At 41.6% G+C, this 27684-nt stretch overlaps 1 protein-coding gene across 1 annotated transcript; it reads left to right on the top strand.

Moving 5' to 3' along the window:
• The first annotated feature begins 1236 nt into the window (after positions 1–1236).
• LOC121465160 (replication factor C subunit 3-like) lies at positions 1237–27684 on the top strand. Its single transcript, XM_041678356.1, has 9 exons — positions 1237–1323; positions 2451–2587; positions 20569–20637; positions 21026–21041; positions 22081–22359; positions 22889–23025; positions 23101–23199; positions 25731–25800; positions 27493–27684. Exons 1-9 carry the CDS (start codon positions 1237–1239, stop codon positions 27682–27684), a joined length of 1086 nt encoding a protein of 361 aa, XP_041534290.1.

Below are 27684 nucleotides of genomic sequence, written 5' to 3' on the forward strand. Positions count from 1 at the left end.
GGAGCCTCTCCTGGCTCCTGAGGCCCTTTGTACCTAGTCTTACATGTTAGGTTGATATCCATGGCAAACTAGCTCTTTTCTGAAGAGAAATGGAGGAAGAGTGGATCCGGGGGAGAGGAGGTGAGGACTGGGCAGAGTGGAGGGAGGGGAAATTGTGGTCAAAATGTCCTGTATGAGAGAATGATAATAATTAAAATTCCTGATGAAATCACTGAGAAAATGGCACAGGGTTTCAGGGGTGTGGAAGAGTTGGAAAGAACTCACTGACACTAGAAAACACATTTTAAGATGTGCATCTAAGTAGCACCATGATTGTATGGCCATGATATACAGAATATTTTCCCAAGTGTTTTACTTAAAAGATTTTCAAATGTGCTCTGTACAAAATAGCATGTTAACCCCATGTGTTCTTCCCTACAGGCTTTCTGTCGTCTTTCATGGTACTTTAATTTTATTTTATTCTAATCCATTAAGAATTTTGTGTAATGGCAATAAAAAATAAAGTAAAATAAAGTTAACATCTTTCTTCCTTCCAATATTTATTCAGTAATCTCTACTGGGCACCTGCCTGTGAGAGAACCTAGAGATGGATTAACTGCAGTTGACAAGAACACAGTTCTAGAGCGGCAGAGATGGCTCAGTGGGTAATAGCGCTGGCTTCTCTTGTAGAGGACCTGGGTTCAGTTCCCAGCACTCCCATGGCAGTTCACACCCATCTGTAACCCTAGTGGCAGGGGATCTGAGGTCCTCTTCTGACCTCTAAGTGCACCAAGAACACCGTTCACAGATGCATGTAGGCAAAAGCTCTTTGGTATAAAAAAAATTAAGAGAAAAGCAACTCTACAAATAAAGATAAATTTCTGTGGCATAAATTTGAATGAATTTATACATGAATGAATGAATGAATGAATGAATGAAATGGAGGAAACTTCCTAAACCCTCAGATTGGATGCCTAGACTGTCATAGATGTGTCTTCAATTCCATCGAATTTTGTCTAAAATGTCCCAGAGGGTGAGAATAATGGACGAGGATTGCACCATGAATTTCCCGTGCTGGACCGGAGCGTGGGAACTGGGTGGAGAGGCTGCTGCGGGATTTGCTGGTGACTATTTCAGGCTCCATTCGGGTACCACAGTCCTAATCCGGAAGTCGTCCGCTGCCGGAAGTGACGCGCGGCTTGGAGCTCGCGGGAAACTCGTCTAGCTGGCTGGCCCACCGGTGGGACTCCAGCTGCCATGAGCCTCTGGGTGGACAAATACCGGCCGTGCTCCCTCGCCCGCCTGGACTATCACAAGGAACAGGCGGTGCAGCTGAGCAACCTGGTGAGCAGACCGGGACGGCGGAGGCCGGCACGTCCGCTGCTTCCTGAAAAGCCCGCGGAAGAGAGTGAGAAGGCGGGCGCTGCAGGATTAGGGGGACCCAAAGTGACAAGTTCCCCGGAGTGCTGCTTCTGCTGCCCGGGGTCCCGTGAGCTTGGGGGTGCGGACCTGGCGGAGGCTGCAAACCCCGGTTGTAGGAAGGGCTGGGGCCGACAGGCTCTCCTGCTGCAGGTAGCTAGATGGCGGGCTGATGGAGGGGACAGTGCCCTGCACCCTGTTCGTAGTTACTAGCCTCTTCGGAATCACAGCTAAGTCCTTTCTGAAAACGAGGACTTAGTTTACCTAGTGCCTCTATCCTCCATATGAGAGTTTTTGGAAGAATCGGGAGGGAAGTGGAAGATATGTTTTAGTTGTCTTTTTTGTTGTTGTTCTTATAATGCGTGCAATAATATAAAAATCGAGCATTATACTTCATGTGTCTGCACACCGGTTTTTACAGTAGCTTCAAGGTTAAGTTTCCTAGCCATAGGATGGACACATTTTATTGATTCCTGTGGCTACTTGTTTATATTCTTAGGACAGGGGTTAGTATACTATTCCTACGCCTTAATGAATTTACTTTTAAAGTCTACATCTTCTCATCGGATCAAGCCCCCATGCCCATAGTGCCCTTTAGTTTGATGTCATTGTCTTATTGCTGTTTGATAACACACTCTTTCCCATAGCATCCCTTATGTGCAGTCTTCCTGTACCCTACAAATGAACTTGCAAGGGAATCAGTGTACCCCCTTCTTAGCAAGAAAATCATTTTGGGAACCCAGGCAAGACAAGCATCTATCTGAGTTACAGAGATCAGTTCCACATTCCCATCAGCCCTCATTTTTGAAAGTGCCCTTCAGAGAGCTTGCTGAGGGAGTTCCTGCCTTTAAGCATTTAGTGTTGTGCCTTGCATGTTCTGTGTTGTTCGTGCAAGTTAGATTAAATTAGTGCCCAGAGAAAGCAAACATGAGAGTTTGATGAATTTTCTATTGGAGTCGGATAGTAAACAAAATTCCTTAGTGCTTTAGAAGTAGTTTAACCTGGAGCACCTGGGTTCGACAAAGTAAAATGCCTTGTTCTTTCTTCGCTAGGTGCAGTTTGGTGACTTTCCTCACCTCCTAGTATATGGGCCATCAGGTGCTGGAAAAAATACAAGAATTATGTGTATCCTACAAGAACTTTATGGTGTCGTGGTGAAAAAATTGAGATTTGAGCTCAACCTATCACAGTAAGCATCTCTTGTCAGGGCTCGGCAGATGTTTCTGGCAAGGACTTTCTTTTCTTTTTTTAAATACTTTATTTTATGGAGCTATAAAGTTTTCTCTGCTCTTCTCCAAGCTTCTTCCTTCCCCCTTCAACCCTCTCCTATGGTCCCCATGCTTCCAATTTATTCAGGAGATCTTGTCTTTTTCTACTTCCCATGTAGATTAGATCCATCTGTGTCTCTCTTAGGGTCCACATTGTTGTCTAGATTCTCTAGGATTGTGAATTGTAGTCTGGGTTTGCTTGCTGTATATCTAAAAGTCATTTATGAGTGAGTACATATATTTGTCTTTCTGGGCCAGGGTTACCTCAATCAATATGATATTTTCTAGATCGATCCATTTGCCTGCAAATTTCAAGATGTCACTATGTTTTTCTGCTGGTAGTACTCCATTGTGTCAATGAACCACATTTTCCTTATCCATTCTTCAGTCAAGGGGCATTTAGGTTATTCCCAGGTTCTGGCTATGACAAACAATGCTGCTATAAACATAGTTGAGCATATGTCCTTGTGGCATGATTGAGCATCCTTTGGATATATACCCAAAAGTGGTATTACTGGGTCTTGAGAAAGGTTGTTTCCTAATTTTCTGAGAAATTGCCACACTGACATCCAAAGGGGCTGTACCAGCTTGCATTCCCACCAGCAATGCAGGAGTGTTCTTTTTTCTCCAGAACCTCTCCAGCATAAGTTGTCATCAGTGTTTTTTATCTTGGCCATTCTTACAGGTATAAGATGGAATCTCAGAGTTGTTTTGATTTGCATTTCTCTGATGACTAAGGATGTGGACCATTTTCTTAAGTGTCCTTCAGCCATTTTAGATTCTTCTGTTGAGAGTTCTCAGTTTAGGTCTATACTCCATTTTTTTATTAGATTATTTGTTCTTTTGATGACCCATTTCTTGCGCTTTTTGTTTATTTTGGAGCTTAGACCTCTATCTGATGTGGGGTTAGTGAAGATCTTTTCCCATTCTGTAGGCTGTCGTTTTGTCTTGTTGACCATGTGCTTTGCTTTACAGAAGCTTTTCACTTTTAGGAGGTCCCATTTAATTAATTGTTTCTCTCAGTGTTTGTGCTCCTGGGGTTATATTTAAGAAGTGGTCTCCTGTGCCAATGCATTTGAGTGTACTACCCATTTTCTCTCCTATGAGGTTCAGTGTGGCTGGCTTTATGTTGAGGTCTTTGATACATTTGGACTTGAGTTTTGTGCAAGTTTTTTGGTGATAGATATGGGTCTATTTTCATTCTTATATAAGTTGATAGCCAGTTATGCCAGCACCATTTGTTAAGTATGCTTTCTTTTTTCCATTTGATATTTTTTGCTTCTTAGTCAAAAATCAGATTTTGTAGGTGTGTGAATTAATATCCATGTCTTCGATTCGGGTTTATTGGTCTGCCTGTCTTTTTTAATGCCAACACCAGGCTGTTTTTAGTACTGTAGCTTTGTAGTAGAGTTTGAAGTCAGGGATAGTGATGCCTCCAGAAGTTCTTTTATTGTACAGGATTGTTTTGGGTCTCCTGGATTTTTTGCTTTTCCATATGAAGTTGAGTCCTGTTCTTTCGAGGTCTGTGAACAATTTTGCTGGGATTTTGATGGGCATTGTATTGAATCTGTAGATTGCTTTTGGTAAGATTACTATTTTTACTATGTTAATTCTACCTACCCAAGAACAGGGAAGATCCTTCCACTTTATGGTGTCTTCTTCAAGTTCTTTATTCAAAAATTTAAAGTTTTTATCTAACAAGTCTTCCTTAGAGTTATCCCGAGATATTTTATGCCATATGTGGCTATTGTGAATGGTGATATTTGATTCTCTAATTTTTTTCGACCCATTTATCTGTATAAAGGAGGGCTATTGATTTTTTGAGTTAATCTTGTATTCTGCTACATTACTGAAAATGTTTATGAGTTGTAGAAGTTCATTGGTAGAATTTTTGGAGTCGCTTATGTAAGCTATCATATTATCAGCAAATAGTGAGAGTTTGACTTCTTTTCCAGTTTGTATCCCCTTGATCTCCTTTTTTTTTTTTGGTCTTATTACTCTAGCTAGAACCTCAAGAACTATATTGGATAGATATGGAGAGACTGGAAAACCTTGTCTTTTCCCTGATTTCAGTGGGATTGTTGGTAGTTTCTCTCCATTTAGTTTGATGATGACTGTTTGCTTGCTGTATATTGCCTTTATTATGTTTAGTTATGTCCTTTGTATTTTTTTTTTGAAAGCTATTTCAGCATCAAATGAGATGACCATGTGTTTTTTATTTTTCAGTTTGTTTATGTAGTGGATTCCGTTGACAGATTTTTGTATGTTGAACCATCCCTGCATATCTGGGATGAAGCTGATTTGAATATGGTGGATGATGGTTCTGATGTGTTCTTGGATTCGATTTGCCAGTATTTTATTGAGTATTTTTGCATCAATGTTCATGAGTGAGTTTGGTCTGTAATTCTCTTTCTTAGTATTGTCTTTCTGTGGTTTGCGTATCAGGGTAACTGTAGCCTCATAAAAAGAACTTTGCAATGTTCCTTCTGTTTCTATGGTGTGGAGTCATTTGTGGCGTATTGTTATTATTTCTTTGAAAATCTTGTAGAATTCTGAGCTGAAACCATCTGGTCCTGGACCTTTTTTGGTTGGGAGACTTTTGATGACTGTTTTTAAATTTCTTTAGCAGTTATAGGTCTGTTTAATTTGCTTATCTGGTCTCGGTTTAATTTTGGTAAGTGATTATTTATCCAGTAAGTTGTCCATTTCCTTTAAGTTTTCTAATTTTGTGGAGTACAGGTTTTTGAAATATGACCTAATGATTCTCTGGATTTCCTCCATGTCTGTTGTTATGTCCCTCCTTTCACTTCTGATTTTGATAATTTGGATATTTTCTCTCTGGCTTGTGGTTAGTTTCGATAAAGGTTTGTCTGTTTTGTTTATTTTTCTCGAAGAACCAACTCTTTGTTTTATTGATTTTTGTATTGTTTTCTTTGTTTTTATTTTGTTCATTTTTGCTCTTAATTTGATTATTTCTTGCCATCTAGTTCTCTTAGGTCAGTTTGCTTCTTTTTCTTCTAAAGTTTTCAAATGTTCTTTTAATTTACTAGTGTGAGATTTTTCCAGCTTCTTTATGTAGGCATTTATGAACATTCCTTTTAACACTGCTTTCATTGTGTTGCATAAATTTGGGTATGTTGTGCCATCATTTTCAATAAATTTTAGGAAGTCTTTAATTTTTTTATTTCTTCCTTGACCGAATGATGGTTAAGGTGAGCGTTGTTTAATTTCCTTGTGTGTGGGGGCTTTCTGGAATTAGTGTTGCTGTGGAATTCTGATTTTAAGCCATGGTGATCCAATAAGACATCTGGGGTTATTCCAATTTTTTTTTTTTTATCTGTAGAGGTTTGTTTTGAAACCTAGTATGTGGTCAATTTTTGAGAAAGTTCTACGAAGTGCTGAGAAGAAGGTATATTCTTTTATGTTTGGACTGAATTTTTCTATAGATGTCTGTTAAGTCCATTTGAATCATAACATCTGTTAGTTCCCTTATTTCTTTGTAAATTTTTTGCCTGGCAGACATGTCCAGTGGTCAGAGTGGAGTGTTGAAGTCTCCCACTATTAGTGGGTGGGGTTTAATGTATGATTTAAGATTTAGAAGTGTTTCTTTTACTTATAATGGTACTCTTGTATTCAGGGCATAGGTGTTCAGTACTGAGATTTCCTCTTGATAGATTTTTTTTTTTTTTTGACAAATATGAAATGTCCTTCTTGGTCTCTTTTGATTGATTTTATTTAGAAGTCTATTTAGTTAGATATTAGGATAGCTATACGAGCTTGTTTCTTCAGTCCATTTGATTGAAAATTTTTTTCCCAACCCTTTAGTTTGAGGTGATGTCTGTCTTAGAGGTTGGGGTGTGTTTCTTGTATGTACAGAAGGATGGATTATGTTTTTATTCAATCTGTTAACCTGTGTCTCTTTATAGGACTTTATAGGACTATATGGACTTTTTAGGTTAGTTGAGTCTGTTTATATTAAGGTATATTAACAACCAGTGATTGCTAACACCTGCTATTTTAGTTTTCTTTGGTGGAGATGTTATTTTGTATCCCTCAGTGGTCCCAGAATCATGCCCGAACCTGAAGAGGTCTCTGTTTCCTGCCCACTCCATTGGAGGTCCCAGATTCATACCCCGACCCTCAGAGTTCCTGTCTCAGGACCAGTTTCTGGGAGGTCCCAGATTCACACCTGGACCTGCAGGGATTCTGGCTCAGGTTTACTCCATCAAAGATCTCAGACTCACTCCCAGTCCTGCAGAGGTCACTGATTCCTACCTATCTCCTCGTAGGTCCCAGACTCATTTCCTGAACCCTTAGAGGTCTCTGGCTCTGGCACACTCCCTCAGTGGTTGCTCCGGTTGCTCTGCTGTACCTGCTCCTGTGGAGTTCACTGTCTCAGGTCTGCTCTGGCCTAGGTCGCTGGCTCTGTCCTGCTCCAGTAGAGTTTGCCATCCCAGGTCCACTCCAGCCCAGGTTGCTGACTCAGTCCTGTGCTTATGAAGTTAGCTGTCTCAGGTCTCCCTGGCAAGGATTTTCAGTTCTGGTCAGATATGCACCCCTCCCCAACACTGGCTGCCTATGACTTAAGAAAGAGTGTGTGTGTGTGTGTGTGTGTGTGTGTGTGTGTGTGTAGTATGCATAGATCAGTTCATCAGATAAAACATACATTCACAGTGTCGTCAAAGTGAAAATCCACAAAAGTAATTTGCTGTAGCACATGCATACTTTTGTTTTATTGAGAAAAAGGAAAAAAAAGTTTCCTCCTTCTCCCAGCCTCCCATTTCCCTCCCCCTTCTCCCACCCTTGTCCCCCTCCCCCCACTCCTCTCCCCCTCCCTCTCCAGTCCAAAGAGAAGTCAGGGTTCCCTGCCCTGTGGAAAGTCCAAGGTCCTCCCCGCTCCAAACTGGCTAGTCTCCCACACAGCCAAAACATGAAGTAGGATCAAAACCCCATGCCATTGTCCTTGGCTTCTCATCAGTCCTCATTGTTCGCCATGTTCAGAGAGTCCGGTTTTATCCCATGCTTTTTCAGTCACAGTCCAGCTGGCCTTGGTGAGCTCCCAATAGATCAGCCCCACTGTCTCACTGGGTGGGTGCACCCCTCCTGGTCCTGACTTCCTTGCTCATCTTCTCCCTCCTTCTGCTCCTCATTGGGACCATGGGAGCTCAGTCCAGTGCTCCAGTGTGGGTCTCTGTCTCTATCTCCATCCATCACCAGATGAAGGTTCTATGGTTATATGCAAGATAATCGTCAATATTGCTATAGGATAGGGCCATTTCAGGTTCCCTATCCTCATCTGCCCAAGGAACTAACGGGGACATTGCCTTGGGCTCCTGGGAGCCACTCTAGGTTCAAGTCTCTTGCCAGCCCTAAGGTCTTCATCCATTCTTCCATTGAAGGGCATCTAGGTTGTTTCCAGGATCTGGCTATTACAAATAATACTGCTATGAACATAGTTGAACAAATGCTTTTGTCATATGATCGGGCATCTCTTGGGTATTTTCCCAGGAGTGGTATTGCTGGGTCCAGGGGTAGGTTGATCCCGAATTTCCTGAGAAACCGAAACACTGATTTCCAAAGTGGTTGCACAAGATTGCATTCCCACCAGCAATGGATGAGTGTACCCCTTCCTCCACAGCCTCTCCAGCAAAGGCTATCATTGGTGTTTTTGATTTTAGCCATTCTGACAGGTGTAAGATGGTATCTCAAAGTTGTTTTGATTTGCATTTCCCTGATTGCTAAGGAAGTTGAGCACGACCTTAAGTGTCTTTTGGCCATTTGAACCTCTTCTGTTGAGAATTCTCTGTTCAGTTCAGTGCCCCATTTTTTAATTGGGTTAATTAGCATTTTAAAGTCTAGTTTCTTGAGTTCTCTATATATTTTGAAGATCAGACCTTTGTCTGTTGCAGGGTTGGTGAAGATCTTCTCCCAGTCAGTAGGTTGCCTTGTTGTCTTAGTGACAGTGTCTTTGCTTTACAGAAGCTTCTCAGTTTTAGTAGGTCCCATTTATTCAATGTTGCCCTTAATGTCTGTGCTGCTGGGGTTATACCTAGGAAGTGATCTCCTGTGCCCATATGTTGTAGGGTACTTCCCACTTTCTCTTCTATCAGGTTCAGTGTGTTTGGACTGGTATTGTGGTCTTTAATCCATTTCGACTTGAGTTTTGTGCATGGTGATAGATATGGGTCTATTTTCATTCTTCTACAGGTTGACATCCAGTTGTGCCAGCACCATTTGTTGAAGATGCTTTCTTTCTTCCATTGTATACTTTTAGCTTTTTTTTTTGTTTTGTTTTGTTTTGTTTTGTTTTGTTTTTCGAGACAGGATTTCTCTGTGGCTTTGGAGCCTGTCCTGGAACTCGCTCTGTTGACCAGGCTGGTTAGCTTCTTTATCGAAAATGAGGTGTTCATAGGTTTGTGGGTTAAAATCCAGGTCTTTTATACAATTCCATTGGTCAACTTCTCTGTTTCTCTTTATAGGACTTTATAGGACTATATAGACGTTTTAGGTTAATTGAGTCTATTTATATTAAGGAATATTAACAACCAGTGATTGCTAACACCTGTTATTTTAGTTTTCTTTGGTGGAAATGTTATTTTGTATCCTTTTCCCTTCTTTGGGATTTGCTGCTGTGAGATCTTCTATTGTCTGTGTTTTTGTTGATGTAGCCAAATTCCTTGGATTAGAGTTTTCCTTCTCCTACTTTGAGTAGTGCTGGATTTGTGGTATTAATTCTGGTTCTGTCATGGAATATCTTGTTTTGTCCTTTTGTGGTGATTGAAAGAAAGTCTTGCTGGGTATAGTAGTCTGGGGTGGCAACTGTGGTCTCTTAATATCTATCTATCTATCTATCTATCTATCTATCTATCTATTGTGTATACAATATTCTGTCTGTGTGTGTCTGCAGACCAGAAGAGGGCATCTTAATATCTGCATAACTCTTGACCAGGTCCTTCTGACTTTCATTGTCTCCATTGAGAAATCAGGTGTAATTCTGACAGATCTGCCTTATATGTTACTTGCCCTTTTTCCTTAGCAGTCTAAAAATTCCTTCTTTATTCTGTATGTTTAGTGTTTGATTATTTTGTGGTAAGGGAATTATTTTTTTATCCAATCAGTTCAGTGTTCTTTAAGCTTCTTGTATCTTCATAGGCATAACTTTCTTTAGGTTGGAAATGTTTTCTTCTATGATTTTGTTAAATATATCTTCTGTGCTTCTGAGTTGGACTTCTCCTTCTTCTGTACCTATCATTCTTAGGTTTGGTCTTTCCATGTGTCCCATATTTCCTGGATATTTTGTGTTAAGCTTTTGTTAGATTTAGTGCTTTTTTTTTTTGAGTGGTGAGTCTGTTTCCTCTATTGTATCTTTAGTGCTTGAGATCGTCTTTTCCATCTCATGTAATCTGATATTTATGCTGATTTGTGATTCCTGATCTTTTTCTCATGATTTCTGTTTCTCTAATTCCTCAACTTGTGTTTTCTTTGTTGTGTCTATTTCAGTTTTCAAGTCTTGAATAGTTTTTTTCATATGTTTGATTACTTTTTCTTGGTTTTCTTTACGGCATTTGTTGATGTCTTCCAATTTTTTTGTTTGTCTTTTTCTCCATTTCTTTGAGGGAATTTCTCATTTCCTCTTTAATGGCCTCAAACATTCTCCTGAAGTTATTTTTTAGGTCATTTTCTTCTACTTCATCTATATTTGTTTGTTCAAGTCTTGCTGTTATAGGATCACTAGGTTTTACTGGTGATGTGCTGCTCTTTGTGGTATTGTGTGTTCTTACCTTGTCTACTCATCTTTTACTCTGATTGGTGTAGTTGGGACTGTCTGTGGCTCTGGTGATCAATCTTCCAGGTTCCAGTAGATGCAAGGCTCAGGTGGTTGTTCCTTGTGGTGCAGTCAGTGCCACGGGTTTCAGTCACCCCGTTAGTCACTCTGTGTTTCCTAGGTTGCTCAGTGCTCCCATGGTTTGCTCCACTACTATGGAGTCGCTGTCTCAGGCCTGCTCTTGCCTAGGCTCCCGGCTCAGCTCTGTTTCTATAAATGTCCCTTGTTTGGATCTGATCCTGTCGAGGTCTCTGACTTGGGATTGGTTCTGCAGAGGTCCTGACTTAGGCCTACTCCCTCGGTGGTCCCAGAATCATGCCCAAACCTGCAGAGGTCTCTGTTTCCTGCCCACTCCATTGGAGGTCCCAGATTCATACCCCGACCCTCAGAGTTCCTGTCTCAGGACCAGTTTCTGGGAGGTCCCAGATTCACACCTGGACCTGCAGGGATTCTGGCTCAGGTTTATTCCATCAAAGATCTCAGACTCACCCCCAGTCCTGCAGAGGTCACTGATTCCTACCTATCTCCTCGTAGGTCCCAGACTCATTTCCTGAACCCTTAGAGGTCTCTGGCTCTGGCACACTCCCTCAGTGGTTGCTCCGGTTGCTCTGCTGTACCTGCTCCTGTGGAGTTCACTGTCTCAGGTCTGCTCTGGCCTAGGTCGCTGGCTCTGTCCTGCTCCAGTAGAGTTTGCCATCCCAGGTCCACTCCAGCCCAGGTTGCTGACTCAGTCCTGTGCTTATGAAGTTAGCTGTCTCAGGTCTCCCTGGCAAGGATTTTCAGTTCTGGTCAGATATGCACCCCTCCCCAACACTGGCTGCCTATGACTTAAGAAATAGTGTGTGTGTGTGTGTGTGTGTGTGTGTGTAGTATACATAGATCAGTTCATCAGATGAAACATACATTCACAGTGTCGTCAAAGTAAAAATCCACAAAAGTAATTTGCTGTAGAACATGCATACTTTAAGTTGATACATGGCCGTCATCTCACACCAGTTGTCTGAGAGGGATTGCAGAGACACATTTTTTTTTTTTTTTTTTTTTTTGCTTCTCAGGCCATAAAGCATACAGGGTTATTTTTAATTGGACAAATGAATACCAGCATCTATGTTTCAAACTTCGTAGAAATTTTTAAATGTTAAACAAGACCGAAGTTAAATCAAATTACAGGGAGAAAAATATCTAAAATCAGATATCAACTCCAGGTTTATTGAACTATTTTCTGTCTTATTTTTGGAATATAATTGAACAGAACATTCTGTATCATACACCATTTAATTTCTATTGATAAGAGTGCTTTTCTGGAGATGTCCTTGGCTGACTTAGTATTACCTTCCAACAGCAGAGAGATAAATAACAAGTTGATTATTCATCAAGTGACATTGCCTTTTTGAGGAAACATACTGCTGTAGGAGGCTTAACACAGTTAAAAGTCCTGAATTGTCTGAGTTTCAGTCTTCTCAGATGAATATATAATAAATATTTCTCAAAGTCTCAAGGATAAACCAATAGTTCTAAAAAGGGTTTGCTCTGAGGCCCAGGGAATCAAAACAACTTTTATAGAAACTAAAATAATACTGTCTGCTATTATAAATTATTACCCGATCACAATGACAAATCAAAAGTAGTACTTAGGCTCAAGCATTAGCATCTACTCTGGTCTCTGCTTCTATCCTACAGGTGGAGGTAGACTAAGCAGCACCCCAGAAAGCCAATCTATGAGAAAAGGAGTGTGGGAAAAATCTTAGGTGCTTTCTCTGCCCACCGCATAGACTCTTCATCCTAGCACACAAGAAATGTGCCCATCTTCATTAGTACTCAGTGGAGCAGGAAGGCAGCCTTGAGTATTTGAAGAGCTTGATAAAACCTGAAGAACTGAGTTTTATCTGTACATTAGAAGCTAAATCGGGGCTCTAAGTCAGAAAATATTGTCAGGCAAAGGTACGTGAGAGAACTTAGCATTAGGGCACTCAGCTCCCATTTACTGTGGTTCCCACGTCACTATGGATGATTGTGTCATGGTGATGACCAGCTCACATCCCTTGTTTGTCCCAACAGTAACAAACACTGGTCAGGATATGATTGCAGAGGAACCTTCGTACACACTAGTGCAAACACCTTAAAAATGTAAAGATAGAACTCCCATAAGACCTACCTAGACTGCTTTTAGTCATGTACTCCAAAGGATAAAGGTCTTCTTAGTAGAGAGACCCCCCCCCCCCCATGTTCATCAGAATCCTGTTCACAATCGTGAAGTCACAAAAATCACCTCCGGTGTTCATTAAGAGATAAGTGACTGAAAATTAGAGAGAGAAAGAGAGAGAGGAATTTTTAATCCACCATAATTTGATGGAGGAAGGTCATTGGTTAATTAATAAAGAAACTGTTTGACCCTGATAGGTTAGAACATAGGTGGGTGGAGTAAACAGAACAGAATGCTGGGAGGAAGAGGAAGTGAGGTAAGATTCCTCAGACAGATGCCATTTCCTCTCCTCTCTGGGGCAGATGCACTGAAGCTCCAACCCAGGATGGACGTAGGGTAGAATCTTCCCTGTAAGCACACCTTGGGGTGTTACACACATAAATAGAAGTGGGAAATCAAGACGTAAGAATTAGCCAGTAAGAAGCTAGATCAAATGGGCCAGGCAGTGTTTAAATGAATACAATTTGTGTCTTGTTATTTGGGGTAAAGCTAGCTGGTGGCTGGGATCTGGGCAGCAGGAACGCAGCCCGCAGCTCCCACTACAATAAATAATTATGGTTTTGAAAGAAAATGGGTGGAACTGGAGAAGAGAAAAAGAGGGAGAAGATAAGAAAGTAATGAATTGGTGACAATGCCTAAAATAGTTTATACAGCTTGGAGTATGTCATAATAAAACAGCTCTGAAAGGGGCACATAGGTCCCATTGGCAGCTCTCAGAGAGTGCTGGTAGCTTGATGGGTCCTCTTAGAAAATGAGGTGCTGTCCTAATTTGCTTTTTTATTGCTGGTAAACAGTATGATTAAAAGAAAGGGCTTATTTCACCTTAAAGCTTATAGTCCATCATGAAGAGAAGACAGGGCAGAAAATCCAGGTAGGAACCTAGAGACTGGGACTGAAGCAGAGATCATGGAGGAACTCTGCATACTGGCTTGTTCCTCATGATTTGCTCAGTTTGCCTTTTTTTTTTTTTTTTAGGGGAGGATTCTTTTTTTTTTTATTGAGAAAGGGGGAAAAAAAAACAAGTTTCCACCTCCTCCCAGCCTCCCATTTCCCTCCCCCTCCTCCCCCCCTCCGCCCCCTCCTCCCACCCTTCTCCCCCTCCCCCCACTCCTTTCCCCCTCCCTCTGCAGTCCAAAGAGCAGTCAGGGTTTTCTGCCCTGTGGTAAGACCTAGGACCTCCCACCTCCGTCCATATCTAGGAAGGTGAACATCCAAACTGGCTGGGCTCCCACAAAGCCATCACATTACGTAGGATCAAACCCCCCTGCCATTGTCCTTTGCGTCTCATCAGCCCTCATAGTTCGCCATGTTCAGAGAGTCCAGTTTTATCCCATGCTTTTTCAGTCACAGTCCAGCTGGTCTTGGTGAGCTCTCAATAGATCAGCTCCATTGTCTCAGTGGGTGGGTGCATCCCTCGTGGTCCCGACTTCTTTGCTCATGTTCCCCTCCTTCTGCTCCTCATTGGGACTTTGGGAGCTCAGTCCAGTGCTCCAGTGTGGGTCTCTGTCTCTATCTCCATCCATCACCAGATGAAGGTTCTATGATGATATGCAAGATATTCGTCAGTATTGCTCAAGGATAGGGTCATTTCAGGTTCCCTATTCTCAACTGCCCAAGGAACTAACTGGGGACCTCAGCTTGGGCACCTGGGAGCCCCTCTAGGGTCAGGTCTCTTGCCAACCCTAAAGTGGTTCCCTTAACTAAGAATTGTGGTTACGTGCTCCCCTGTCCAACCTTCCTTTATCCCAATCCTCCTGCTTTCCCAAGGCCCGACCTCCTTCCCTTCTAACTTTTCTCTCCCCATCTCCCCTTACCCCCAACCCACCCCACCCCAAGATCCCAATTTTCTCCCTGGCAATTTTGTCTACTTCCCTTAGCCAAGAGGATAACTATATGTTTTTCCTTGGGTTCCCCTTCTTACTTAGCTTCTTTAGATTCACCAATTGTAAACTCCGTGACCCTTATTTATGGCTAGAAACCAATTATGAGTGAGTACATCCCATGTTCATCTTTTTGGGTCTGGGATACCTCACTCAGGATAGTGTTTTCTATTTCCATCCATTTACATGCAAAATTCGAGAAGTCATTGTTTTTTACCGCAGCGTAGTACTCTAATGTGTAGATATTCCATACTTTCTTCATCCATTCTTCCATTGAAGGGCATCTAGGTTGTTTCCAGGTTCTGGCTATTACAAATAATACTGCTATGAACATAGTTGAACAAATGCTTTTGTCATATGATAGGGCATCTCTTGGGTATATTCCCAAGAGTGGTATTGCTGGGTCCAGGGGTAGGTTGATCCCGAATTTCCTAAGAAACCGAAACACTGACTTCCATAGTGGTTGCACAAGATTGCATTCCCACCAGCAATGGATGAGGGTACCCCTTCCTCCACAACCTCTCCAGCAAAGGTTATCGTTGGTGTTTTTGACTTTAGCCATTCTGACAGGTGTAAGATGATATCTCAAAGTTGTTTTGATTTGCATTTCTCTGATTGCTAAGGAAGTTGAGCATGACCTTAAGTGTCTTTTGGCCATTTGAACTTCTTCTGTTAAGAATTCTCTGTTCAGATCAGTGCCCCCTTTTTTAATTGGGTTAATTAGCATTTTAAAGTCTAGTTTCTTGAGTTCTCTATATATTTTGGAGATCAGACCTTTGTCTGTTGCGGGGTTGGTGAAGATCTTCTCCCAGTCAGTAGGTTGCCTTTGTGTCTTAGTGACAGTGTCCTTTGCTTTGCAGAAGCTTCTCAGTTTTAGTAGGTCCCATTTATTCAATGTTGCTCTTAATGTCTGTGCTTCTGGGGTTATACATAGGAAGCGATCTCCTGTGCCCATCTGTTGTAGGGTATTTCCCACTTTCTCTTTATCCTTTTCACTGTGTTCGGGCTGATATTGAGGTCTTTAATCCATTTGGACTTGAGTTTTGTGCACGGTGAAAGATGTGGGTCTATTTTCATTCTTCTACAGGTTGACATCCAGTTGTGCCAGCACCATTTGTTGAAGATGCTTTCTTTCTTCCGTTGTATACTTTTAGCTCCTTTATCAAAAATGAGGTGTTCATAGGTTTGTGGGTTAAAATCCGGGTCTTCTATACGATTCCATTGGTCGACTTCTCTGTTTTTATGCCAGTACCACACTGTTTTCATTACTGTAGCTCTGTAATAGAGTTTGAAGTCAGGGATGGTAATGCCTCCAGAAGATCCTTTATTGTATAGGATCGTTTTGGCTATCCTGGGTTTTTTTGTTTTTCCATATAAAGTTGATTATTGTCCTCTCCAGATCTGTGAAGAATTTTGATGGGATCTTGATGGGGATTGCATTGAATCTATAAATTGCCTTAGGTAGAATTGCCATTTTTACTATGTTGATCCTCCCAATCCAAGAGCAAGGGAGGTCCATCCATTTTTTAGTATCCTCTTCAATTTCTTTCTTCAATGCCTTAAAGTTCTTGTCAAATAGATCTTTCACTTCCTTGGTTAGATTTACCCCAAGATATTTAATGCTCTTGTGGCTATCGTGAATGGTGAAGCTTCTCTGATTTCCCTCTCTGCTTCCCTATCCTTTGTGTATAAGAGGGCGACTGATTTTTTGGAGTTGATCTTGTATCCTGCCACATTACTAAAGCTGTTTATCAGCTGTAAAAGTTCTTTGGTGGAGTTTTGGGGGTCGCTTAAGTACACTATCATATCATCTGCGAATAACGAAAGTTTAACTTCTTCCTTTCCAATTCGAATCCCCTTGATCCCATTATGTTGTCTTATTGCTATTGCTAGAACTTCAAGTACTATATTGAAGAGGTATGGAGAGAGTGGACATCCTTGTCGTGTTCCTGAGTTAAGCGGGATGGCCTTGAGTTTCTCTCCGTTTAATTTGATGTTAGCTGTCGGCTTGCTGTATATAGCTTTTATTATATTTAGGTATGACCCTTGTATCCCTAATCTCTCCAAGACTTTTAACATAAATGGATGTTGAATATTGTCGAATGCTTTTTCAGCATCTAATGAGATGATCATTTGGTTATTTTCCTTCAGTTTATTTATATGCTGGATTACATTGATAGCTTTTCGTATGTTGAACCAGCCCTGCATCTCAGGAATGAAGCCTACTTGATCATAATGGATAATTTTCCTAATGTGTTCTTGGATTCGGTTTGCCAGTATTTTGTTGAGGATTTTTGCGTCGATGTTCATGAGTGAGATTGGCCTGTAATTCTCTTTCCTGGTTGAGTCTTTGTGTGGTTTTGGTATCAGAGTAACTGTAGCTTCATAAAAGGAATTAGGTAATGACCCTTCTGTTTCTATATTGTGGAATACATTAAGGAGTATGGGTATTAGCTCTTCTTGGAAGTTCTGGTAGAATTCCGCATTGAAACCATCTGGTCCTGGGCTTTTTTTGGTAGGGAGGTTTTTGATAACAGCTTCTAATTCTTCACGACCAACAGGTCTGTTTAGATTGTTCACCTGGTCCTGGTGTAACTTTGGTATATGGTATTTATCTAAAAAAATGTCCATTTCTTTTACATTTTCCAGTTTTGTGTTATACAGGCTTCTGTAATATGATCTGATGATTCTCTGAATTTCCTCTCTGTCTGTGGTTATGTCCCCCTTTTCATTTCTGATCTTATTAATTTGCGTATTCTCTCTCTGCCGTTTGATTAGTTTGGATAGGGGTTCATCAATCTTGTTGATTTTCTCCAGGAACCAGCTTTTTGTTTCATTGATTCTTTGGATTGTTTTCTGTGTTTCTATTTTGTTGATTTCAGCCCTCAGTTTGATTATTTCCAGTCTTCTACTCCTCCTAGGTGAGTCTGCTTCTTTTTTATCTAGAGCTTTCAGGTGGGCTGTTAAGTCTTCAATATGTGCTTTCTCTGTTTTCTTTAAGTGGGCACTTAGTGCGATGAACTTTCCTCTTAGCACTGCTTTCATAGTGTCCCATAAGTTCGAGTATGTTGTTTCTTTATGTTCATTGAATTCAAGGAAGCCTTTAATTTCTTGTTTTATTTCTTCCTTAATCCAGGTATGGTTCAGAAGTTGACTGTTCAGTTTCCATGAGTTTGTAGGCTTTCTGGGGGTAGCATTGTTGTTGAATTCTAACTTTAATCCATGGTGATCTGATAAGACACGGGTGGTTACTAATATTTTTTTGTAACTGTGTATGTTAGCTTTGTTACCGAGTATGTGGTCAATTTTCGAGAAGGTTCCATGAGCTGCAGAGAAGAAGGTATATTCTTTCCTCTTCGGGTGGAATAATCTATAGATGTCTGTTAAGTCCATTTGATTCATTACCTCCATTAATTCTCTAATTTCTCTGTTAGGTTTCTGTTTGATTGACCTGTCCATTGGTGAGAGAGGAGTGTTGAAGTCTCCTACTATTAGTGTGTGTGGTTTGATGGCTGCCTTGAGTTTTAGTAATGTTTCTTTTACATACGTGGGCGCTTTTATATTCGGGGCATAGATATTCAGCATTGAGACTTCATCCTAATGAATTGTTCCTGTTATGAGTATAAAATGTCCCTCTCCATCTCTTCTGATTGATTTAAGTTTGAAGTCAACTTTGTTAGAAATTAGTATGGCCACACCTGCTTGTTTCTTAGGACCATTTGCTTGATAAGCCTTTTCCCAGCCCTTTACTCTGAGTAGGTGCCTGTCTTTGTGGTTGAGGTGTGTTTCTTGTAGACAGCAGAACGTTGGATCCTGTTTTCGTATCCAATCCCTTAGCCTGTGCCTTTTTATAGGTGAGTTGAGCCCATTGACATTAAGTGATATTAATGACCAGTGGTTGTTAACTCCGGTCACTTTTTTAGTAGTAGGGTTTGTGTGTTTTCCTTCTTTGATTTGCGCTGGTGAAGAGTCTCTAGATGTCTGAGTTATTGTGGGCATTGTTGGACTCCTTGGTTAGTGATTTTCCTTCTATAATTTTCTGTAAGGCTGGATTTGTGGCTACGTATTGTTTGAATTTGTTTTTATCCTGGAAAATTTTGTTTTCTCCATTTATAGTGAACGAAAGCTTGGCTGGATATAGTAGTCTGGGCTTGCATCCATGATCTCTTAGTTTTTGCAGTACATCTATCCAGGACCTTCTGGCTTTCATGGTTTCCATAGAGAAGTCAGGTGTAAGTCTGATAGGTTTACCTTTATAAGTAACTTGGCCTTTTTCCTTTGCGGCTCTTAATATTCTTTCTTTATTCTGTGTATTTTGTGTTTTGATTATTATATAGCGAGGGGATGTTTTTTTTTTTTTTTGATCCAGCCTATTTGGTGTTCTGTATGCTTCTTGAACCTTCATAGGTACCTCTTTCTTCAGGTTGGGAAAGTTTTCTTCTATAATTTTATTAAGTATATTTTCTGTACCGTTGAGCTGCACTTCTTCTCCTTCTTCTACTCCAATTATTCTTAGGTTTGGTCTTTTTATTGTGTCCCAAATTTCCTGAATGTTTTGTGATGAGAATTTGTTGGTTTTGCTGTTTTCTTTGATCAGTGTGTTTATTTTCTCTATGGTATCTTCAGTGTCTGATAGTCTCTCTTCTATCTCTTGTAATCTGTTGTTAGTACTTGTTTCTGTCATTCCTGTTCGTTTACCCAGATTTTCCATCTCCATTCTTCCCTCGGTTTGTGCTTTCTTCATTGCTTCCATTTCATTCTTCATGTCTTGAACCGCTTCCCTAACCTGTTTGATTGCTTTTTCTTGTTTCTCTTGGTTTTCTTGCGTATCTTTCAGCGATTTATTCATTTCCTCTACCTTTTTGTTTGTAATCTCTAATTGTTTATGGCAGTTTTTCACCTCCTGTTTAAGGTCCTCTATTATTTTCATATAGTTCACTTTTGAGTCGATTTCTTCTATTTCTTCAGGAGTAGAGTGTACAATTCTTCTTATTTCGGGATCCCTGGTTTCTGGTGGTGTCATATTGCCTTTCAGATTGTTGGAGGAATTCTTGTATTGGTGCCTTCCCATCTCTTCCTTCAAATGGAGCCAGGAGAGGCCTGGTCTCTTGGTCCAGACTTTGCTGTGATTGACTCTCAGGGTATATCTCTTCAGTGTAGAAGCAGGAACCTTTCCCGTCCAGATGGGATTCCTCCACAACCGTCCTGATGGGATTCCTCAGCAACTAAACAGGGCCGCCGGTAGCCCAATGATCCAGGGCCAACAGGATGAATGGAGCAGGGGGGGGGGGGGGGGATATCCAGGAGCGCGCAGGAAGCCTGGCACCTGAGCTGAAGGTGCCCGGCTCCCTTACAGGGGACCCTGAGGCCTGCCTGGCTGGCAGGCACTCACCGCTCTGGGTGGGTCGCCTTAGTTTAGGAGCTTATGACTGTAGTTGAGCACTGGTCCTAGCATAAAGCGGGGCAGGGTTGGGGAGGGGTGCTGGGGGTGCTGGGTCGTGCGAAAGAAAGACAGCCCTGCAGAAGGAGCTGGGGGAGGGGTTTTGTGCTCTCTTCCAGGACAGTCCGCCCCTGGGTAGCACACACTCACCCATCCTGATGGGATTCCTCAGCAACTAAACAGGGCCGCTGGTAGCCCAATGATCTAGGGCCAACAGGATGAATGGAGCAGGGGGTGGGTGGTATCCAGGAGCGCGCAGGAAGCCTGGTGCCGGAGCTGAAGGTGCCAGACTCCCTTACAGGGGACCCTGAGGCCTGCCCGGCTGGCAGGCACTCACCGCTCTCGCAGAGACACATTTTTAAGTGGAAGGAGTAAAACAGGTGTGCATGAGATTTCCTCTATGTTATTATTTGCCGTGGAACATGAATATATTTTTCCTTTATTTCTGTGTTAACATGGAAGACTGTTCAGGTAGTTAGTGGTGATTGGTTATACCTGAGAAAAAGAAGATAGCCAGTAAGAAAATGTTGAGCAGATTCTTGTTTCATTCACAGACTCCATCTAAAAAAAAAAAATGAAATCAGCACCATTGCCAGAAACTACCACCTTGAAGTTAATCCTAGGTAAACTGCTACTAAATATTTTTAGAAAAGTAGTAGGAATTACATTTTTAGCAAAAACAAAAAAAAAATAGTTTACCCTCCTTGTCCTCCAGCTTAGAGTTATTTTTTGAAATATTGCTGTACGTTTGGAAGCTTGGTCCACAGAGCAGATTAGAGTAAAGCTGGTTGCTTGACCCACAGCCTGTGCTGTCACTGAAGTCTGATCGCTCTGCAGAGCTCATAGTTTGCAGTTCCTTGCATGAGTTCTGTTGAGCTATCCTGACTCTTTCAGTGTTGGTGAGCATAAACAAAGCTGTCTAAAAAGTCAATCCTGTCTGGAATAAGTATCAGATACTGAATGTGGGCTCCCATCCTTCCTTGGTATATTTTTTGTTTTGTTGAGTTCCAGGGATGCAGCTGCCTCTGTTTCTCCAGCTCTGAGTTTTATGACCATCTTTTTACATGGTTTCTGGAGCTCAACTCAGGTCTTCATGCTCCAAAGTTAGATTAGCATGTTTGTCCATTACATTTATGGTTACGTGAAAAGTAATTATTTTCTTAAAACTGAATTCAATGTGATTATTTTCTATTGACCATCTTTAACAAAACATAAAAAAAAAATAATAGGCTTTTTTGTAGGGTTTGAAAGTAGGAGGCCAGAGAGGGTTTTTCTATGTTTGGGGCTTAGGTGTTTCTGTGTTTTTTCTTCAGAAAGTCGGAACCCATATTTCCTAACACTCTACATTCTTGTCCTTGTCTCTCCTATTCTGCTCACTCTGCTCCCACTGCTGGGCTCTGCATGGAGCATCCTCTTAGCAGGAAGTGCCTTTGTTCCAGAACCTCCTACTTGCTCCATTCCCACTGTGTCAGGGTCCCATGTTCTCAGTCACAGATTGGGCCCTGTGGGGCCTGCTCCTGCTTATGGCTTCTGCATTCACACTGGCTGTGATCCTGTGTGTCCTGTGGGCAGTCTGTGGTTTCACATTCTCACAGCTTGGACAAGTGTTGTGGATTCCTCTTTTCACTCCCACTCAGGCATGATGTGTCTTTGTCTTTGTTCTTTTTATGGAAGTGGGAATGGAGTTTGACTTACACATTGATGTTGTTTGGATTCACCCCCTGCCTACTCACAGTTTCTGAACCACTTAGGGCTGACTGGTCCTCGATTGCAGCTAGATGCAATTTTCCTGTATGTCTTCCCAGATTCTCCTGTTGACTGTACCCATTGGCTATGACTCTTGCATCAGAGATTTCCAAAGTATTAACAAATTCCTTGAGTTTATAGCATAGATCAGCACATCCTTGTCTTGCAACTTTGTTATGATAAAAGCTGAGATGAAGTGACAAGTCCTAATTTAACTTCATTTTCACCAGGGTTTCTTAGTCTTGTTTGATTATAACATTTTAAAACATATGATTCTGCCCTTTGCGGAGGTGAAAGTAGAATATCAGCCATCTATTTAGGACGTCACACCTATTAATGAGGACACAGTAAAGGCAGATGGTGACTTAACGCTTGAGTGCCCTCCAGTTGAAGCTGGTTTGTTTCTTTTTGACCCAGTGGTTTTATTGACAGAGGTGGACAAACTCAGAAAGGATGCTCAGCATGCCTTGCGCAGTACCATGGAGAAGTACATGTCCACCTGCAGGCTGATCTTGTGTTACAATTCCACATCTAAGGTGATCTCCCCGATCTGCCATGGGTGCCTGGCAATTTGTGTGCCTGCTCCCAGCATTGATGACGTAAGTCATGTTAAGCTTTCCAGAAATATCTTAGCTCAAATTTTGTTTTCTAAAACAAGGTGAAGCATATCAGCCATTTAAGGGCAGCTGCAGACAGACCCAAAGGTCAGCCATTAGTTAGGTGTACAGAGTGATGTGTAAATACAAACATAAAACATGTTCTCTTGCATCTATCTTTTAACATATGAGTGTTATGAATTCAGTGCATAAGTCTGATGAAGTATTTAATGTCTTTTACCTTAAGCTGATTTAGTTTGTCATAGGGGAAATGGGAGCATAAGGGATGTAGAGAACATGAGAATCCCTGGTTCCTTTGTGGGAGTCAGTGCACTGTTTTCCCTTTCATCTTAACAGCTGTCAATAACATGTACTAGATTCTCCCAGTAGACAGCGCTCACCATAATAGACAGTGAAGACTGTACAGCAGCAGCACGTGGCGTCCTGTAGGAGGCAGAAGCACTGTGAAAGGCTCCACAGCGATGCGGACAGATGTTAGACATTGTTTCCTCCTTGTTGATTTGTCTTCCAGATTTGCAGTGTGTTATCCAGTGTCTGCAAGAAGGAGGATCTGGCTCTTCCTTCGAAACTGGCTCACAGGCTGGCAGAGAAGTCCTGCTGGGACCTCAGGAAAGCCTTACTGATGTGTGAAGCTTGCAGAGTGCAGCAGTGAGTGGGGCCGTCACACAGGGAGCATCTGGAGCATGACGATGTGCGGTTAATGTATTTTCTCTTGTGTCATAGATACCCTTTTACTGAAGACCAAGAAATCCCCGAGACAGACTGGGAGGTGTATCTGAGGGAGACTGCAAATGCTATCGTCAGTCAGCAGACTCCACAGAGGTAACAGCATGAGGGAGGCACATGACATTTACAATAATTCCCGAGCATTAGTGTGGGAGGTCCTTCTGTCTATATGTTGCTTTTATTGGTTAATGAATTAAGAAATTGGCTTGGCCTGATAGGGCAGAGGAGAACTAGGTGGGGAAAACTAAATGGAATGCTGGGAGAAAGAAGGGCAGATTGGAGAGAAGCCATGTAGCCTCTGGAGCCAGATGGAACTTTTCCCGGTAAGTCACAGCCTCGAGGCGATACACAGATTTGTAGAAATGGGTTAAATTAGTATGTGGGAGTTAGCTAGTAAGAAGCTAGAGCTAATGGGCCAAGCAGTGATTTGATTAATGCATCTTCTGTGTGATTATTTCGGGGCTAAGTGGCAGGGAACTAACTAGCGGCCTCCTGGCAACAGAGCCTCATTTGAAAGGGGAAAAAATTGCATGTAAGACTTGAAATATAGTGAACCTAAGTAGTTAGTATGTATAGTTTATGCTTTTCTTTAATATGTTAGCATGTAAAATTGAACTTTTTTCATCTCTTAAACCCCCCCCCAAGAAAGTCTCTTAGTTTTATTGCACAGCATAAAGTGCCTAGTGTGCTCAGGCTGAAAGAACAATTGTCGTTGTTGTAATTGCTTTGTAATTGATGCGGAATGTGCTAGAAAGACACTGAGCTTCCAGCTTGAGAGCTAACTTAGCCAAATGTTTCTCTCTTGGAGATACTGTTTGTTGTCCTGCCAAGGGCACTTGTGCTTTGGTACAGAGATCAAAGAGATTGTACGTTGTGGGTCCAGAACTGCAAGTCACTGCTCATGCCCAAGGACAGGATCTGTGGTGAGAAATACGAAGTACTTAGAAAGCATCGTTGTGCCACACTCCAAAGCTGTTTCCTTTCTGTGGGTTTCTTACTCAGTAGTGGACAGGACTGAAATGTCTCAGCCACTAGTTGTTTCTTTTATGGCAGCTGAACTAAGACAGGCTCCATAGCTCTGAATAAACACGACAGTTTTGAGGTCCCCTGCTGTTGCAGTGTGGCATTTCCTCAGCCTCACTGAAGCACAGCCTCATCCTTGCCCGTCACAGCTGAGAAGCAAGCTGCCTTGAGCCCTAGGGGGAGTAGATCATTTTTAGGGTGCAGAATAGACTTGAGTGCAGCCATGAGAGCCTGAGCGTCCGTGGTTTAGATGAAAACAGTGGTGAGAGGAGTGTGTGATTCTAGGTAGCTCTCTGATGAGTTAGGGTTCGGGAGATTCTTCTGTCAGTTAGTGCACGTGGTTAGTGAGACCTTGTGCTGCTGCTGTGCTGAACTCTGTGTGACAAAGAGAGGAGTTTGAACCTGTGCTTTTAAGAGAGAACTTCTAAATCCCTGTCTTGATTCACCTGCAGTGGAGCATCTGCAGTAGCTTATTCAGAACCCTGGACAGTTGTTTTTTTCTTGGTAATGCATTGTAGAAAGACAAAGACAGTTGTTTTCTGAGTTTAGGGAATATCGTTATTTATTCTTGTTCTGACATGCAGTATGTGCATTTCCGTCCCACCCTCCTGAAAATGCCATGAGGGGAGCCTGAGTTAGGGACTCGGGTTTGCACTCGTATTGGCTTATCCTGGTTGTGGTTATCCGGGAGCTCTGCTTGTCCCTTCTGTGAAGGTCAGCTTTGTGTCCCTGCTTTAGTTTATAGACTAGGTTCATACTTCATGCTGACATTACCTCATCTCTTGTGTGGTTGACTGGAGACAGGCCAGTCTTTTCACAGCCTCTCTGTAGATACTTTAAGCATAAAATTCTAAGCTGCATAAACAGTACTTGATTCATCAGTAGAGTGAGTGTATTTAGTTTCTGGTGTGAACGAGCTCAAGTTCCACATTTCAAGTTCTTGATTTCTTTTTTTTTTCTTTTTAATTTTTATTTTTCTGCTTATTTGGGTGTGTGTGTGTGTGTATGTGTGTCCATGTTTGTGTTTACTCGCATGTACTTGCTCATAAGCGCACACAGCCATAAGTGTGTCTCCGTAGAGATCAGAGGACGGCTTCCAGGAATCATTTTGGCCCTTCACCATGGGTTCTTGGCAATCAGACTCAGGTTATTAGATTTGTAATTCAAGCAGATTACCTCTCAAACCATCTCTTAGGCCCCTGAAGTCTTGATTTCTCTTCAGTACTATTGTGAGTGATACAATGAGGAGCCCTTATTATAAATACCTACTGTTAAAATGTATGGAAAAAAGCTTTCAAAAACTGAACTGGTCCTTGGCCCTGGTGGATTATCCTAGGAAGCTGAGGCAGAAAGAGTGCTACCAATTCAAAGCTGGCATGAGCTACATGAGGCCCAGGCGAGTTGGGCTACAGAAAGAGACTGCTTGAGAAGACAAACTGAAGTGGATGTACTGGGGCTGTCTCTCATTGGTACAGCACAAGTCAGGCAGCTTCTGTCTACAGCTGGGTGATAAATCAAGTAAGAAACTTGACCTTACCAGCTGGGTCATTAAAATTGTTCCTTTTTTATCACAAAGTGCCAATTCCTTTTTTTTTTTTTTTTAGGCTCCTTGAAGTCCACTGGAGGCTCTATGAGCTTCTCACTCACTGTATTCCTCCTGAGATGATAATGAAGGTAAGTGGCCCTGTTTGACATCTTGAACATTCCTAGCTATAACCTGACACCAGTCCTGTGATCACAGCGCTTTTGTAATGCTAAGGTACATCATCATCAGTTTTAGCATTTCAGTAATTCTACAGATGCAGTCTTCCTATGTGCCAGGCACCCTTAGGGGACCACAGAAGACAGGAGGGAATACCTCAGTTGTGATGCTGTGTTCATGGGAGACAAGTGAAGAATATTTCATAATGCTTTGAGTCTTTAAAGAAAGGAAGGTGAAATAATAATAATAAAGAGCCGAGTTATGCACAGCCATGGTCGGCTGCTCAGGGAAAGGTTTTTTCCAGCTGACACTCAGCACTAAGGATGGAACTGTATAAGTGGATGGGAAACCGGTGTTCCAGGAAAGACGTGGTGTACGTGGAGAAATGAGGCCGAGGATGTAGGTCCAGTCTAGACTTTGTAGGATCACTCTGCTGGCTGCTTAGCTAAATTTACTGATTTCAGGTATTAGGGAATTTGCAGTTTGATTCTATTGAAATTGCACAGTAATGTGAACAAACTCACATGATACGAAATTCACAAAAGAACAATGTTGTCTTCCATATACAGTGTTAATGCTTTGAATAGACTTGTTCTTTTTACCTAGTAACAAGTGCTGTGTGTGTATGTGCGTGTGTGTGTACTTTATTGGTACAACTTTAAATTGTTATTAATGAATACGACAGTAACTCTCTTGGTTCTTAGGTCCTTGTACCCTCGTGCAAATGTACACAGCTTCTCTCAACTTATGAGGGTTTTTTCTTTTTTTTTTTTTTCTCCTGATAAACCTTTAATAAGTTGAACATGTCATGCAAATGACGTAGCCAGATCTGGTGGCCACTTGGATGAGGTAGGAGGATTTCTTGAGCACATCAGCCTGGGCCACAGTGAGACCTTGTCTGAAAGAACAGAAGAGCATTTAGTGCATCTGACTTACCCATCAGACAGCACAGGTCAGTGATAATGTGCTGTAGATATGGACTGTCGCCACAATGATCATGTGACTGGTGTGATTCCCTACATGGTGCCACGGTCTCAAGAGAATGTTATATTGCATATCTCTAGCCTGGAAAATGATCAAAATCTAAGATACAATTTACTTTTTTAACCATTTATTTTAGTTTTGAGATTATAATATAATTACCCCTTTTCTCTTTCCTCACTCCAATCCATCCCCTTTAAAATTCATGGCTACTTTTTCATTAATTATTTACAAATACACACACACACACATATTTCTGTGTGTGCACATATGTATTCCTAAATACATATGTACAATTTGCTCAGTCTGTATAATGTCGGTTATATCAAAATACATTTTCTTCTGCATCTTTCTTCCACATCATCAATAAAGCAAACCAAAACAAAAATCGATCCTTTAATTCAGACTGTTGCAAGGGACTTTCTGTGTTTGGAATTTTGAAAGCCTTGATTAAGTGCCAGGTTTTATTGTATACATGGTGTTTTTGGCTTTGTTGAAAACTGCTGATTCGTACAAAAAAGTAATAGATATATACATATATATATATACATATATACATATATACATGCATGGCATACAGACATAAAAGCTACATTAAAACTTTTCCTTTATGAGGGAGAGGCATAAGCAAGTTTGGCTATTTTTCCCCCAGACTGCTTTTTAAGTCTCCCTTCCTCCTGTAGGGCCTGCTCTCAGAGCTCTTACACAACTGCGATGGGCAGCTGAAAGGGGAGGTGGCGCAGATGGCAGCCTATTATGAGCATCGACTGCAGCTGGGCAGCAAAACCATTTATCACTTGGAGGCGTTTGTGGCCAAGTTTATGGCCCTTTATAAGATGTTCATGGGGGATGGACTGGAAGGCATGGTTTTCTGA

Source organism: Microtus oregoni, unplaced genomic scaffold, assembly GCF_018167655.1.
Source record: "Microtus oregoni isolate MIOR12 unplaced genomic scaffold, Mior012 000029F_ref0000214, whole genome shotgun sequence".
In the NCBI taxonomy this organism is placed as follows: domain Eukaryota; kingdom Metazoa; phylum Chordata; class Mammalia; order Rodentia; family Cricetidae; genus Microtus; species Microtus oregoni.